General features: G+C 40.5%; 1 protein-coding gene across 4 annotated transcripts in view; it reads right to left on the reverse strand.

Moving 5' to 3' along the window:
- LOC147026695 (steroid 21-hydroxylase-like) overlaps positions 1-13569 on the reverse strand; it is an 86436-nt gene that overhangs the window by 55150 nt on the left and 17717 nt on the right. For all 4 annotated transcript variants that reach the window (XM_085882410.1, XM_085882409.1, XM_085882408.1 and 1 more), the window contains 2 exons: positions 9815-9969; positions 4749-4844 (listed from right to left, as the gene is read on the reverse strand). In XM_085882410.1, the coding sequence (XP_085738536.1) occupies positions 4749-4844; positions 9815-9969 (251 nt within the window). The remainder of the gene's footprint in view (positions 1-4748; positions 4845-9814; positions 9970-13569) is intronic.

A 13569-nucleotide genomic window follows, 5' to 3' on the forward strand; every position in this document is an offset into this window, starting at 1 on the left:
AGGTTACTGTTTTCACCACTTTGTTATTTTGCCAAAACGAAGTTTTTGCAAGATATGTTAGTCAGCTTCTATGTTTTTTTTTTGTTTGTCTGTAATCACGTATAAAAAAATTCTGCAGAGCACAGTTATCATTGGAAGTTTTTGTAACTTTGCATATCAGAGGCCTATAGAGGTCCCTTTCAGTGCACAAAATTTTGAAGGTCAAGGTCAAAGGTCAAGGTCACTTTGTCGCAAATCAGGGGAGTCGACGAAACCCTTATTTTTTGAGTAATTTTAATCTAATCGTCTCCAAACTTTATGGGAATGTATTATATGGACTGATGCTCAGCTGATTAATTTTTGGTGGCGATTGGCCTTGACCTTCATGGTTAGTGCCAAAGGTCAAACATATTTGACCCCAAGGTTAACTTTTCAAGTTTTAGGAACCATATCGTGTAGTACCTCAAATTAAACACCTCGATGAGTGCTTTCTAGATATGTCAAGCTTGAGACATTATGACGTCATTTGGTGACGTTATGAGGCAAACACATATTTTTCATGGTTACTCTGTAGAATGATTCTCATCGGAATCTCTCGTAGGCAGATATTCCTCAAGGAGTCGCTCCTGGTGGATAGCAGCTCTGTTCACCTCAGTGTGACCTTAAAGAAGTCACATGTGGTCACCTTTTGGCAAGATACGGGTCACCCCGCGGGTGACATTGGTTTATTTATTTGTTTGTTTGTTTGTTTGTTTGTGAACAGTATTACGGAAAAAACTCCTCGACGGATTTCGACGAAACTTGGTGGGGGATTAGGTATGGTCCAAGGATCATGCCGTTAGATTTTGGATTTGGTCCAAAATCCAATATGGCCGCTATGGCGGCCAATTTGAAAAAATATTTGAATTTTCTTTTTTGCATTTCTACATGTTTTAAGTGATTTCCAACCCCACCCCCCACCCAAAAAAAAATGTTGGAGAAAAAAAAATTTTGCAACTTTTTTCAACAAAATTTAGATTTCTTTTTTTTTGCATTTCTCCATGTTTTAAATGATTTCCAGCCCTCCCCCCCAAAAAAAAATTGGAGGAAAAAAAAATTTGCAAATTTTTTTTCAACGAAACTTCTATTTTTTTTTTTTTTTGCATTTCTACATGTTATAAGTGATTTCCAACAAAAGACATGCCAAAATTATAATTGCGGCTGATTTTGGAACTTCAGGTGGATATACCCACGTAAAATCAATTTCTGTCTCAAGGAATCTAGTTATGACGAATGAATTGAGTATGTAAAAGTTAAAAGTAAAAGGGAAAGTTGCAAACTATAACTCTGTGAGCACTGTTGACGTCAAATTGAATGAATAGAATATCAGGTTCACTTGAGTGACCTAGCAGTATTGGCGGCGGAGGTTTTGCACTCTACCGAGTGCTCCCCCTCTAGTTTATACTGTCGAGGCTCGTATGAGAGCTAACACACACAGAATGTGCAACAATGGGAGCAGGAGACAAGAGGGATGGGAGAGGGAAGGAAAAAACAGTGTGGAACAGAGACATGAGGAGAACTGTGGAAGGGAGAGGGATGGGGTAGGGAGCATGGGGTATACAAGATGCACACTACAGGGATTTCAGGAAGGAAAGCAGAGAATTTGAACGAGGTAGGTTTGGGATGGATTTGTGGGGGAAGAAAAGATGGTGGTTTTGGATGGGGGAAGACATGAGATGGTGGTAAACAGCTGTTTTGAAGACCTGGAGGGAAGAGTGGAATTGAAGAGAGAGTAAGAGTTTGTTCCAAAGGTGGGGAAATAGAGGAATGAAAGAGTTAAGGTGAGCAGTGATTCATGATTTTGGTAGTTTTACCAGAAGGAGGTTGCTGGCGGACATTGAGCGCCCTGTGGAAATATGGGAGGACATTTCTCAGAAAGAACAAAGTGGGGGGGGGGCGAGGCCAGAGAGGAGACGGTAGAAGAAAAAAACCACCGACCTGCCTGTGATAGAGTGAGAAACCCAAAGACTCAGCCTCATCACGGGAGATATCGATGATCCTGAATTTTTGGGTTTCCACAGCGTGAAGCCGAGAAAGGTGAGAGGCGGGAGCACCATCCCAGAGGGGAGAGCATTACTCCATCAGGCTGCGGAAGAAAACTTGGTATTTCGTCAGGAGCTCAAGTGTGCCAAGGAAGGACTTCACAACAGAGGGTGCCGAGTTGGCGACTGGCTTTGGAGGGCAGGTTGGAAATGTGGCTTTCCCAGGAAAGATCATGGCAGGTAGTGAGACCCCGAAGCTTGAATGAAAGGACTTCTTCCAGAGGATTGTTGAGAAATTAGATGGGAGGGTGGAGGGGGTTTGACATGGTCCTTTCAGAGAGACATAGTGAGAGTGTGAGATTTGTCAGGGTTCAAAGACATTTTCCACATGTTGGACCAGGTTGTGATTTTATCCAGAACTGCAGAGCGTGAAGAGGCTGCTGTTTGCCGATCAAAGGGATGACAGATGGTATGGTAGAGGGTGAAGTCATCAGCAAAGAGATAAAAAGTATTTTCCAGAGAGTCAGAGACATCAATGATGAAAACCGGTAAAAGAACAGGGCCCAGAACACTACCATGAGGCACTCCAGCCTGGACAGGAAGAGGGGATGATAGAACTCCATTTAGGGCCACACGTTGGCTGTGACAGGAGAGGAAGTCTGTGTGCCATGAGTAGAGATGTCCTTGTTTAAAATAGGAAGATAGTTTGGTGAGCAGGGCAGGGTGCCACTAAAGGACGAGATTAACATTACGTTTCTGCCCGTTATTGGTGATTCATCTCCGCCTATTCATTTTTCATGGTGGTTCATTTCCGTTTCAATTCCACTGGTTCATTTCCGCCGACTCATTATCCATGATGATCTGTGATTCCACCAATCAAGAAATCTCGTCCTTTGTTTCTCTCACCCTATAGACGTTGAGGACATTACATTGTAACTTTGTAAGTGAGAGTTTGCTGCTTCTTCTTCATCTGCTTGCGGTTTTATCCCGTGGAATGCAAGTCGAAAAGCTTTGATAATGTCTGTTTTACTGAAGTGCATATATATATATATATATATATATATATATATATATATATATATATATATATATATATATATATATATATATATATATATATATATATATCACGGTTTTATAAACCGCGTGATGAAATTGAAACGCACACAGCACGCAGACTTTTAGAATAGTTATCTCCGTCATGAAGGTTAAGAATGGCGCTTTCCCTTCCGGGGTTATTATGTCATTAAATGTGTTGGGTTGGGTAGTTAGTGACCCTGTCAACCCACTGGGCTAATAGACATCGGCATGTGATGAGGTGTGCCGTGACTGCCATCATCACATGGGGTGTGCGTGATTTACTGCCCTGGCGTTCAACGTGTGCGAACAACACCAGCATTCTGGAACGCATGCCAAATTCTCCCATTCCTCTTTATTGTTTAAAGCCCCACAAAGTCTTTGTTTGTCTGTTTGGCTGTATGGACGTCTACCCTGTGACATAATTTATTGCCATCTTCCCCTGTACTGTATTTCGTTTCCCTAATCCCCGTTTATTCCCCTCCACCGAAAATGACTGGCAAACGAACCAATACATGACCCAGCCTCCCTGGAATGATTGCCCCATTCCCTGGCGTTGTGCCATGAACATTGTTGGACATTTGGTGTTCATCCCAGGGGCATGGGGGAAGAAGGGATTTCCCCCATGTTAAGGGCAGAGCTCTGTTCATGGCGGCAGCCGGAAGGACCAAATGACTGAACATCCAGCCGGGCGGCAGAATGGGTGGGGCTGTGGGGGAACACTCCAATGGCTGGCATTGGGCCACCTTGTCGGGTCTGATGTGGCCCAATGGCTGATCCCCGACTGCCCAGGGGGATCCGACGTGTGGCTCTTTGGCCCCGCCTGTCCGCAGGGCTATAAAGCTGTGTCCTGTGTGCTGATATTCTCTCTATCTCTATCTCTATCTCTATCTCTATCTCTATCTCTATCTCTATCTCTATCTCTATCTCTATCTCTATCTCTATCTCTCTCTCCAGCGATGTCCATAATGTAGATAATCCGAGAGATTATATTTCCCCACTAATGGGCTCTCGTATCAGTCCGGCATTGTGCTTGCGGAAAGCTTGGCCGCATTAATCAAAATCCAATAAAGCTAACAGCATAATTGCCGAGGGTGCGATTCCCCGATAAGGAAATCATGTGTTCTTCAGTAAACGGTGTCAGATGGAGGACCCTAAGTCACGTGGTCAAGCTATTGAAGTTCACAGTCGTTTAGCGATCCGCTGCGACACGAAGTTATTTGTGTGGGATGGCCTGCGATTCCCAGTGAATCTGGGGAGAACCAGGGATAGCCCCCACCCTCGTAGTGACCCCGGGGTCCAATATATATCTATGTGTATATATATATATATATATATATATATATATATATATATATATCACTCATCCCGTCAAGTCGTAGCTGACTTGATATTCATGATCAGAATGTCATCAGAAATAAGTAAAGAGGAATATTAATTTGGCATGATGGCCAAAAAAGTCCAATTCTATTTCTAAATTTACATACAAATTTTGCGATCCATATCCACTTTGCCCCTGATGTTGAAAAAAAAAATTTCACCCAAATACCATACTTCCAGCTTCCAACTCTCCCGACATCAAATTAATATCCTTCATGTTGCTTGTTTCTTGACTCTTTCATTTATTCACAAAATTTGGGCATGAGATAATTACAAGAAAGGTCAACATACCCTGGTACCAAAGGCCAAGGAGCAGATGATGTTGCAGGCATGCATGGAAAGGTCATTGCTGGGATCCAGAGGCTGACCGTCATATGAATGGAACAGCTGCCAGTAACAGAGATAATGAATGAATCATGATTAAGCAAAACCAATGCACATATAACAATGACGTGAATGATAGACAATTAAAAGTGTTGGACATCTTTTTTGTGTTCTAATTTTCTTTTGAATGCATGAAATACCCTTTTACAGCAACCTGTCGGTTAAAGTCACCCCTACTCTTGTATCAGAAACAGTGTGATCAATCAACAATATCATCACTTCACAGCGATAAAGAAATTTTGCTGCATGAGCTCTTCATATACAGGGTGGCCCAAAAGTCGGAGCCAGATAAGATTTGGGCAGTTCGACAACAATAATTAATTTTACTATCTACAATAATAAAAGGCTGTGTGTGCGTGTGTGTGTGTGTGTGTGTGTGTGTGTGTGTGTGTGTGTGTGTGTGTGTGTGTGTGTGTGTGTGTGTGTGTGTGTGTGTGTGTGTGTGTTTTTCAACCTGAAAATTTGCATGCATACTAAGAAAACTCCAAGGAAGTGCAGGAGTGAAAATTGGGTGTTTGGATTAATTAACACACCCCTTTTGAAGATAATTAATGGCCTTATTTAATTTATCCTTCATTAGACAATCTTCGGCCACCTTGCTCTCTCGGTCTTAATGCATTTCCTGGGTAACCTCGCTAGGGTCTGAAGCTGCCATGTTTTCTGGCCTGCTCAAGTTCTTAACGATTTCTTAACGGCAAAGTTGTTGTTTTTACTTTCCTCACTTATATTATCGAATGCCTGCTCATCATAGCTACGAATCGCTGGGTATATTGCAGTGCTTATAAACGCCTGGAGACACCAGCGTTGGTAGCTTTATTTCATTTGTGTATCTGAATAACCGAGAGAATCCCTTAAACTAAGCATTATTAGAAAATGTAAGCTCCAGATTTGAAAGTATCAGCAGTTCCGACTCCGAATAAAAGTGTTGATTTGTCCAATTTAGACATTGCGTGGGCGTTTCTGGGTCCATAGTTGTATCGATGGCAATTGGTAATCGCTTGCCAAGACTGGCATTCCATTGGAGTGCTTCCTTGGGTGCTTAAGCCACTTACCGAGCTGTACAGTACAGTTCGTGTCCCAATCGGGATCTACAGTCGACAGCTACTCCAAGGTAGAGATACGTATACAGCACACACGGACGTGGTACAAGTAGGTAGATTTGGATCTGTACGGACTCTGCAGGTGTGTGGAGATGCCATACTAGTTACGAGTGCCGTGGTGGCAAAGTTTTATCCCATATCTTGTGGCGGTTCTGTCAGGTTTTCCTTTGTCCTCGCTCCTGTTTCTAAAGCATTTCATTATCGGATTTGCTTTACAAAGGTTGTAAGTTTCTCTTTGTGAGTTTCAAAGCAATTTTTTTTCGATAACGCTCCATTTCTGAGCAGTTTGCCTTATGAACGTATTTTCTAAACTACTGAGCCAATTTTTTTTCCACCCGTCACATGCAGCTTTTTATACAGAATAATGTTTATGAACATTTCCCTGAAAGGTCTATATAGATGCAACATTGTTTTTCGGTGAAAGCTACTCAAGGTTTCTGGGTTGTATACAGCACGTACTGTAGTTAGTAATCACACTGACTCAAACCCGCCGATTTCTAAAAAATTGCCAACATCGGCCAAGCATGTGCGTGCGTGTGTGTGTGTGTGTGTGTGTGTGTGTGTGTGTGTGTGTGTGTGTGTGTGTGTGTGTGTTTGTGTGTGTTTGTGTGTGTGTGTGTGTGCTGTGTTGTGTTGTTCACAAAATATAGCATATTCTCTCTGATTTCTCCCCTACCCCCCACCTCTCTCTCTCTCTCTCTCTCTCTCTCTCTCTCTCTCTCTCTCTCTCTCTCTCTCTCTCTCTCTCTCTCTCTCTCTCTCTCTCTCTCTCTCTCTCTGGACATATGCAGATGGTCATTATGTCTGGACGGTGGTTATCTCCATATGTGTCTGGATGGTAGTTATGTTCAGGTGGGGTTTGTCTCCAGACGTGTCCAGATGGTATTTATTTCCAGACATGTCCAGATGAGAGTTTGTCTCTGGACGTGTCCAGATTGGAGTTTGTCTCCGGATGTGACCGGATGGGAGTTTTTCTCTGGACATGTCCGGATGGAAGTTTGTCTTCGGACACGTCCAGATGGGAGTTTGTCTTCGGACGTGTCTGGACAGGAATTTGTGGCCAGGCAGTGTTTATGTCCAGACGGGAGTCGTCTCTGGACAGCTTGGCTACGACCACCTCTGGGCAGTGTTTGTCTCTGAATGTGTCCAGGCAGTGTTTATGTCCTGATGGGAGTTTATCTCCGGACACGTCCAGGCGGTGTTTGTCTCTGGACAGCTTGGCTCTGGACGTGTGAGGGCGATATTTATGTCCGAGCGGTGTTTGCCTCCGAACGTATCCAGGCAGTGTTTTTTCTGGATGGGAGTTTGGCTCTGGACGCGTATCTCCATGTGTGTCTGGACAGTGGTTATGTCCAGGTAGGGTTTGTCTCCAGACGTATCCGGATGGGAGTTTGTCTCCGGATGTGTCCAGATGGGAGTTTGTCTCCAGATCTGTCCAAATGGGAGTTTGTCTTTGGACTTGTCCGGGTGGTGTTTATGTCTGGACGAGAGTTTGTGTCTGGGTGGTGTTTATGTTTGGACTAAAGTTTATCTCCAGACGTGTCCGAGTAGTGTTTGTCTCCAGACAGCTTGGCTCCGGATGTGTCCGGGCAGTGTTTGTCTCCGGACTGTGTTTATCTTCAGACATATCCAGACAGTGTTTGTCTTTGTATGGTGTTTATAGTATGCCCGGCAGAAAATGGATTTCAGACATTATTTTGTTTCCATCTTCACTGTTATTCTATGCATAATCATTTTGATGAGACAGTATGAATCATAATTGATGCTCCACCATGCATCTGCCTTCCCTTCCCCCCACCTCTCACTGACTTCCCTCCCCCCCCTTCCTCACTCTCCCTCCCTCCTCACTCTTCCTCCCTCCTCATTCCCCCTCCCACCTCTCACTTTCCCCCTCCCACCTCTCACTTTCCCCCTCCCTGCTCTCTCTTTCCCCCTGTATCTCCTCACTCTCCCTCCACCCCTCTCCATCACCCCCCACCGTTTTTCCCCCAATCTCAGTGTTCCCGTCAGCAAAGCGATGGGTGGTATTTGCTAGGACCAAATCAAGGACAATAACATGATCCTTCCCACTCTTCCCACAGCGTGTGAGTGTTCTAGTTATTTTAAATATGTATATTTTAAAAAACGATTTACTCCTTTCTTTCTTTCCAGAGAAGAGATGGCAGCAAAATTAACAAAAGATGAGAGACGAGCTTGTTTTGATGAGTTAATTTGAATTGAAAAGTGCATGCAACTTAATGGCTAACAATTTGAACATTTACTCTAATTTACTCTGTCAGTGGTAATCTCGCATGGTAATCACTTATGAAATAAATTATCTTTAGTATCAGAAAGCATTTTTTAAAGTCCTCACATGTAGTTTTTTTTACTTCATATAATATTAACCCTGCAACTTGTGACTCTTGCACCACCCTGTATTCTTCAATATATTCCTCGTGCATGATGAAACATACCTCCTTTATTATTTGGGGCGATGCAACATGACTCATTTTACCAAGAAAAACTTTCAAACTCGATTTTGAATGAGGCAACTTTCAACACTTATTAAAATTAAACAAAGTAGAGGAAAAAAGTTATTTCATTGTTTTATTATTTATTATCCCACCATAGTCCAACGTTGTGGTCCTTCTCCTTTTCAAAAATATACACTGTGGGATATTTAAATCCATACTGAATGGCAATGAAGTTGAAACAAGGATGATAATGATTTTGACACTTCGCACTGTGTGCAGTTCATTTTAAGAGGTTGATTCCGAAACGTGATAAGTGCCAATTAGGGGTTTTTATGACTTCCAAAGTATGTCCGACGGTAGTAGATGTGTGGAAGCAAAATAATTTCTTCCATCTGCTGTGCATGGCATGTAGTTTCATCCCGAAAAACTGGCTTTATGTCACAATGTTGTAGATATCATTCGTCATGTCCGACACGGTGGAGATATTTATTGTGTTGGATTTTATATTTATGTATCTCCACAATGGAGATACTTATTTTTGGAATAACAAACACCCTTCATGTCTCATGAGCTCAGTCCTAAGCAAACGTTGAAGATACTTTTTCACCAACTTTATCGCCACAGTGTGACTATTCCAGGCTTGACACTTGGGTTTTCAATTGTCATTGAAAAATGAACACCTCTGCAATTTCACACATAATATAAGCATCTTCCCAAAAAACAATTCCAGCCAAATACAATATAGTCACTCTCGAGTATGGAAACTGCTTAAAACTTCCTTTAGATTGACCCAAATTCACCTGTTTTTTGAGCAAGTTACCAATCATTGTCGTCTACAATAATTAGTTATGCCTCGTGGAGAGCTATTGCAATTCTCACTATTGGCTTGACCTACATTTCCATAAATGTTTGCAGGTAAACAGCTCTCTATCGTTATATTGTGTTCAGTTTTGTGTTCATTTGTCCATCAACGTCTTGAGTTCCTGGAAGCTCAACGTTGACTCGACTTTTATAATGTACTGTGAAGTAGCATAAGCAAAAGGATGCAGGTTTAATTGCTGTGTACTCATTAGAAGTTAGAAATGGCTATAACTAAAAAAGATTCTGCTTGGAGATCTCCTGCTTCTCTCCGTTTATGCCTGTAGTTATGTTGCTTCGCGTATTTACTCCCTCTTAAAACATTTCTTCCATAAATTTTCCATTATCCTTGGATGTTGTATTTGAGTTTTCTTCCTTCTATTATTTTTGATTTTTGATACCATATTTCATTTTTTACTATGATTCCCTCAAATTAGCCTTTTAATATAATTTATAGAGTCATTGATAAAATCTGAATCATTGATAAAACTATTGCCTTGTGTTTTCACTCGAATCTCCATAGGTCTATCCATGTTATGATTGGTTAGGTACCATGTCTCACCGCACACAGGCTTTCTGCCTCAGCCAACACTGTGGCTTCAGTTCGTTCATTCCCCACTGCCTGCATGGCAGCAATGGTTGCACGCCGCTGCTGATGCCATACCGCCGTGGCGTCTCCCAATGCCAAGTCCTTGCCTCCAAAGCTCATCATGTCAACTGTGTGAAACAAGCCTAATCACATGGTTTCTGATATTCAAGCACTGAAATGTTAACTGAAAATCCTGCAGAGCTAAATTGCATGCAAATCCAGTCAATCAATTTCTTATGTCGTGATTTCCATCTTGTTCTAAATTCTCAACACACTTTACAAAGAAAGAAGAGGTAAGAAAAGTAAAAACTAAGAAAATGCAACTGTAAAAAGATAAGATTATAAAATATTTTTCAGATCATATTTCATGTCATTATGAGGGTCAGGGTGCAAATTTTAAAGACAAGGAGTTCCACATTTAAGGAGATTGTATGAAAAATGATTGATTGCCAAAAGTGAGAAACGGTTGATTCTTGTGTGAGAAACTACCAGGATATTCCTGGTGTTAAACGGTCGCTTCCTTGTTGGTTTGTAACGTGTGGTCAGGTCAGAAATATAAGCAGGACCGAATTAATATTTGGCTTTAAAAGTTATCAGCAATATGTTAAAATCAACTTATTTCGACATATCGTAATGCGAGTCAGTGAAATGTTTTGAGGATTGGAGCAATGTGATCAAATTCACAAGGGTGAACCTGGCTGTAATATTCTAAATTAATTTTATGGGCTTAAAGGAAGAAGCAGGTAAACCCGATAACAATGAATAATTGTAGGAACCGAAGCGTAGCGTATGAGAGCATGAAACCAACGTTTCAGTCCATTGGGTTACAAATGAGTGGGTTTTGGCAATATCAGGCAGATGGAAGAAAATAGATTAAAAGATTGCAGAAATTTGAGGAAACTTCGAAAGAGTTGGATCCATAGTGAATCCTAAATTTAAAACCATTGAAGGAGAGATCACGTTGGTGAACCCCAAGTTTCCTCTTGAGTTGAAGCTTTAATAATAACTGGTAAATTCTGTGTGCAATCGAACGGAAGACCAAAGACTACATTGGAGTCATCAGAAGGAACCGAAATAAGCAAGGAGCAAATATGGAGTCATCCGGAGGAACTGGACAAGATTTGGGTTTCAGCCGCTACTCCACAACCCTCAAACCCATCCAGGAAAAGTCTGGTGTTGGCTTAGTGGTTAGGGTGGCTGGCTTGGGATCCTAGGGTCCTGAGTTTGAGCTCCGTTGGCTACTGAATTAACACCAGGTGGGGTTGACTGAGCCTGTCATCCTTCTGAGGTCAGTAAAATCAGTGCTATTGTACTGGTTTTCTGAATTAAATGCACATTTCTGAAAGGCCACAGCTTGCTTGCACTTCATTGGATGACCATTAGTTAATTTTAAAATCCATTACAAGCTCTAAGGTTCCATGAACTTAGAATGTTCATGTTTATGTCAAGGATGCAGGATATCTGTCTCAATAATGCACAAGTGCTTGCAACCTGGCTCCCTTTAACCAAATTCCTGTCTGGCTATTCCACCATCGAGGATGGAATGTTTTGTTAATGCAGACTGATATCATTTTAATCAGCCCCTCTTTTATTTAGCACTTCAATAGTATCAGATTACACGGAATTTGAAATACTGCATTAAATTACTACCCAATAAATGATCATTCTACAATAGGTTTGCATCCATTTCCTTCTGAAAGCACCTCTAATTGTCCCAAATTTATCAGTAGTTTGCCAGACTCGGTGGGGTAATGATTAGTGTCCGCTCCGAGTCTGGGAAGTGGTTCAATCCCCAGCCAAATCGTACCAAAGACTTTAAAAATGGTATGTGCTGCTTCCTCAATTACCATTCAGCATTTAAAAGGATATCCTTAAAATGATAAGAGCACAGACAATTCCCATAGGTTGGCATCAATGGAGAGGAAGGAGGAAATTCCTCAGGAAATGCCCTGCTGATTGTGGTGAGAAATGTGGTGCTATTGTTGTGACGTCACTGGAATCTGTCATGTCCCAGGAAGTGACGGCACTTCCCCCATTTTTTATCTCATATGTTTGTCTGTATGCCCATGTGTGTGAGATGTGTGTGTATGTGTGTGTGGCAGCTCCACAATGAGTCTGGGATCCTGTAAAAAAAAGAAAAATACTAAGCTTGTTGGCAATCAGCAAAACTTGTAACATGCTAATGCCTTGTGGATTACTCTCTCTACCTTTTTTGTAATAACCATGCAAATAATATATGTATTTTCTGTACAAAAACTGAGCCTCTCATAAGAACTAAACAAAAGAGGATGGAAGATTAAGATGCAGTTTCAAAGAATAGTCGGACATGGGAGATGCAAGCAAACAAGGTATCGCGCAAGAGTGAGTATGATCACGAATCGGTACCCCCATACAAGGTGACGGTAAACCAATAATTCGAAAGATTGGAAAGAATGCCTGCTTGTAGAAGCACTGACATTGTGTTGGATCATACATTTTCTCAGGAATAAATTCCGGCAATATTTAAAACATGCTTGAAAATACTTATTTATAAACAGTTGTACAATAAATATTGATACAAAAATTTAAAAATCATCACTTTCTGTAAGAAGGCAGCTGATAATTTTTGAAACTTTACGAAATCAATGGAGATGTATTACCTTAACTAATTATTGCATGAAAAATAAAATAAATTGATAAGATCACCTTTTTTTTTAATCTGGGTTTTGTTTGAATCGATGGTGATGTATTACCTTAAATAATTATTGTATGAAAAGTAAAAACAAAATGGAAAATATCACCTTTTTAAAAATCTGAGTTTTGTTTGAATCGATGGTGATATATTACCTTAAATAATTATAATTGTATGAAAAATAAACAAATTGAAAATATCACCTTTTTTTAAATCTGAGTTTTGTTTGAATTGATGGAAATGTATTACCTTAAATAATTATTATATGAAAAGTAAAAAAATTGAAAATATCACCTTTTAAAAAATCTTGGTTCTGTTTGAATCAATGGGGATGTATTACCTGAAATAATTATTATATGAAAAATAAAAAAATTGAAAATATCACCTTTATTTAAAGCTGGGTTTTGTTTGAATTGATGGAGATGTATTACCTCAAATAATTGTTACATGAAAAAAAATTAGAAAATATTACCTTTTTTAAAATCTGGGTTTTGTTTGTTTGATGTCAATCAGGAAATGTTCTGAACTGCTTTAGCCAGGTCCTTGAGTAAATATCTTCATAATATTTTAAACTTTTTTAAAAATATCATTCAGTTGAGAGCTGAGGCTCCTCCCTGGTTGCCCACCTTTATCCAAATGGTCATAGGAATTTACACAAGTTTATATCAGTGTCAGTCTTAGTGTTGTCTCTTCTTCCTACAAATGCCTTTATTTATAAGAAACAAGTGAAATCCTTCAACACAGCACGTGTGGTGAATCAAATGAGTACACGAATGTTAAAATATATGCTTTGTCAGTTGAAAAACAATTAAAAAGCGTACTTAATATTTGAAATGTAAAAATCTTGTTATTATTGTGATAAGCACCTTTATATATAACAGAAGGAATGAAATCGTTCGATACAGCGTGGCAGGGGGCCGCAAAAGAATGATTGTAAGTAAATTTCAACTACTAATGCATGACGAAACACTTGTTTATGACTAATATTAAAGAGAATGACGGCATAAGAAGAACTTAGCCTGGAATCCTCGTGCACAACACCGCCCACACAACACAC

Source organism: Eptatretus burgeri, chromosome 5 (assembly GCF_056783735.1).
Source record: "Eptatretus burgeri isolate ZD-2024b chromosome 5, Ebu_testis_v1, whole genome shotgun sequence".
NCBI classification, from domain to species: domain Eukaryota; kingdom Metazoa; phylum Chordata; class Myxini; order Myxiniformes; family Myxinidae; genus Eptatretus; species Eptatretus burgeri.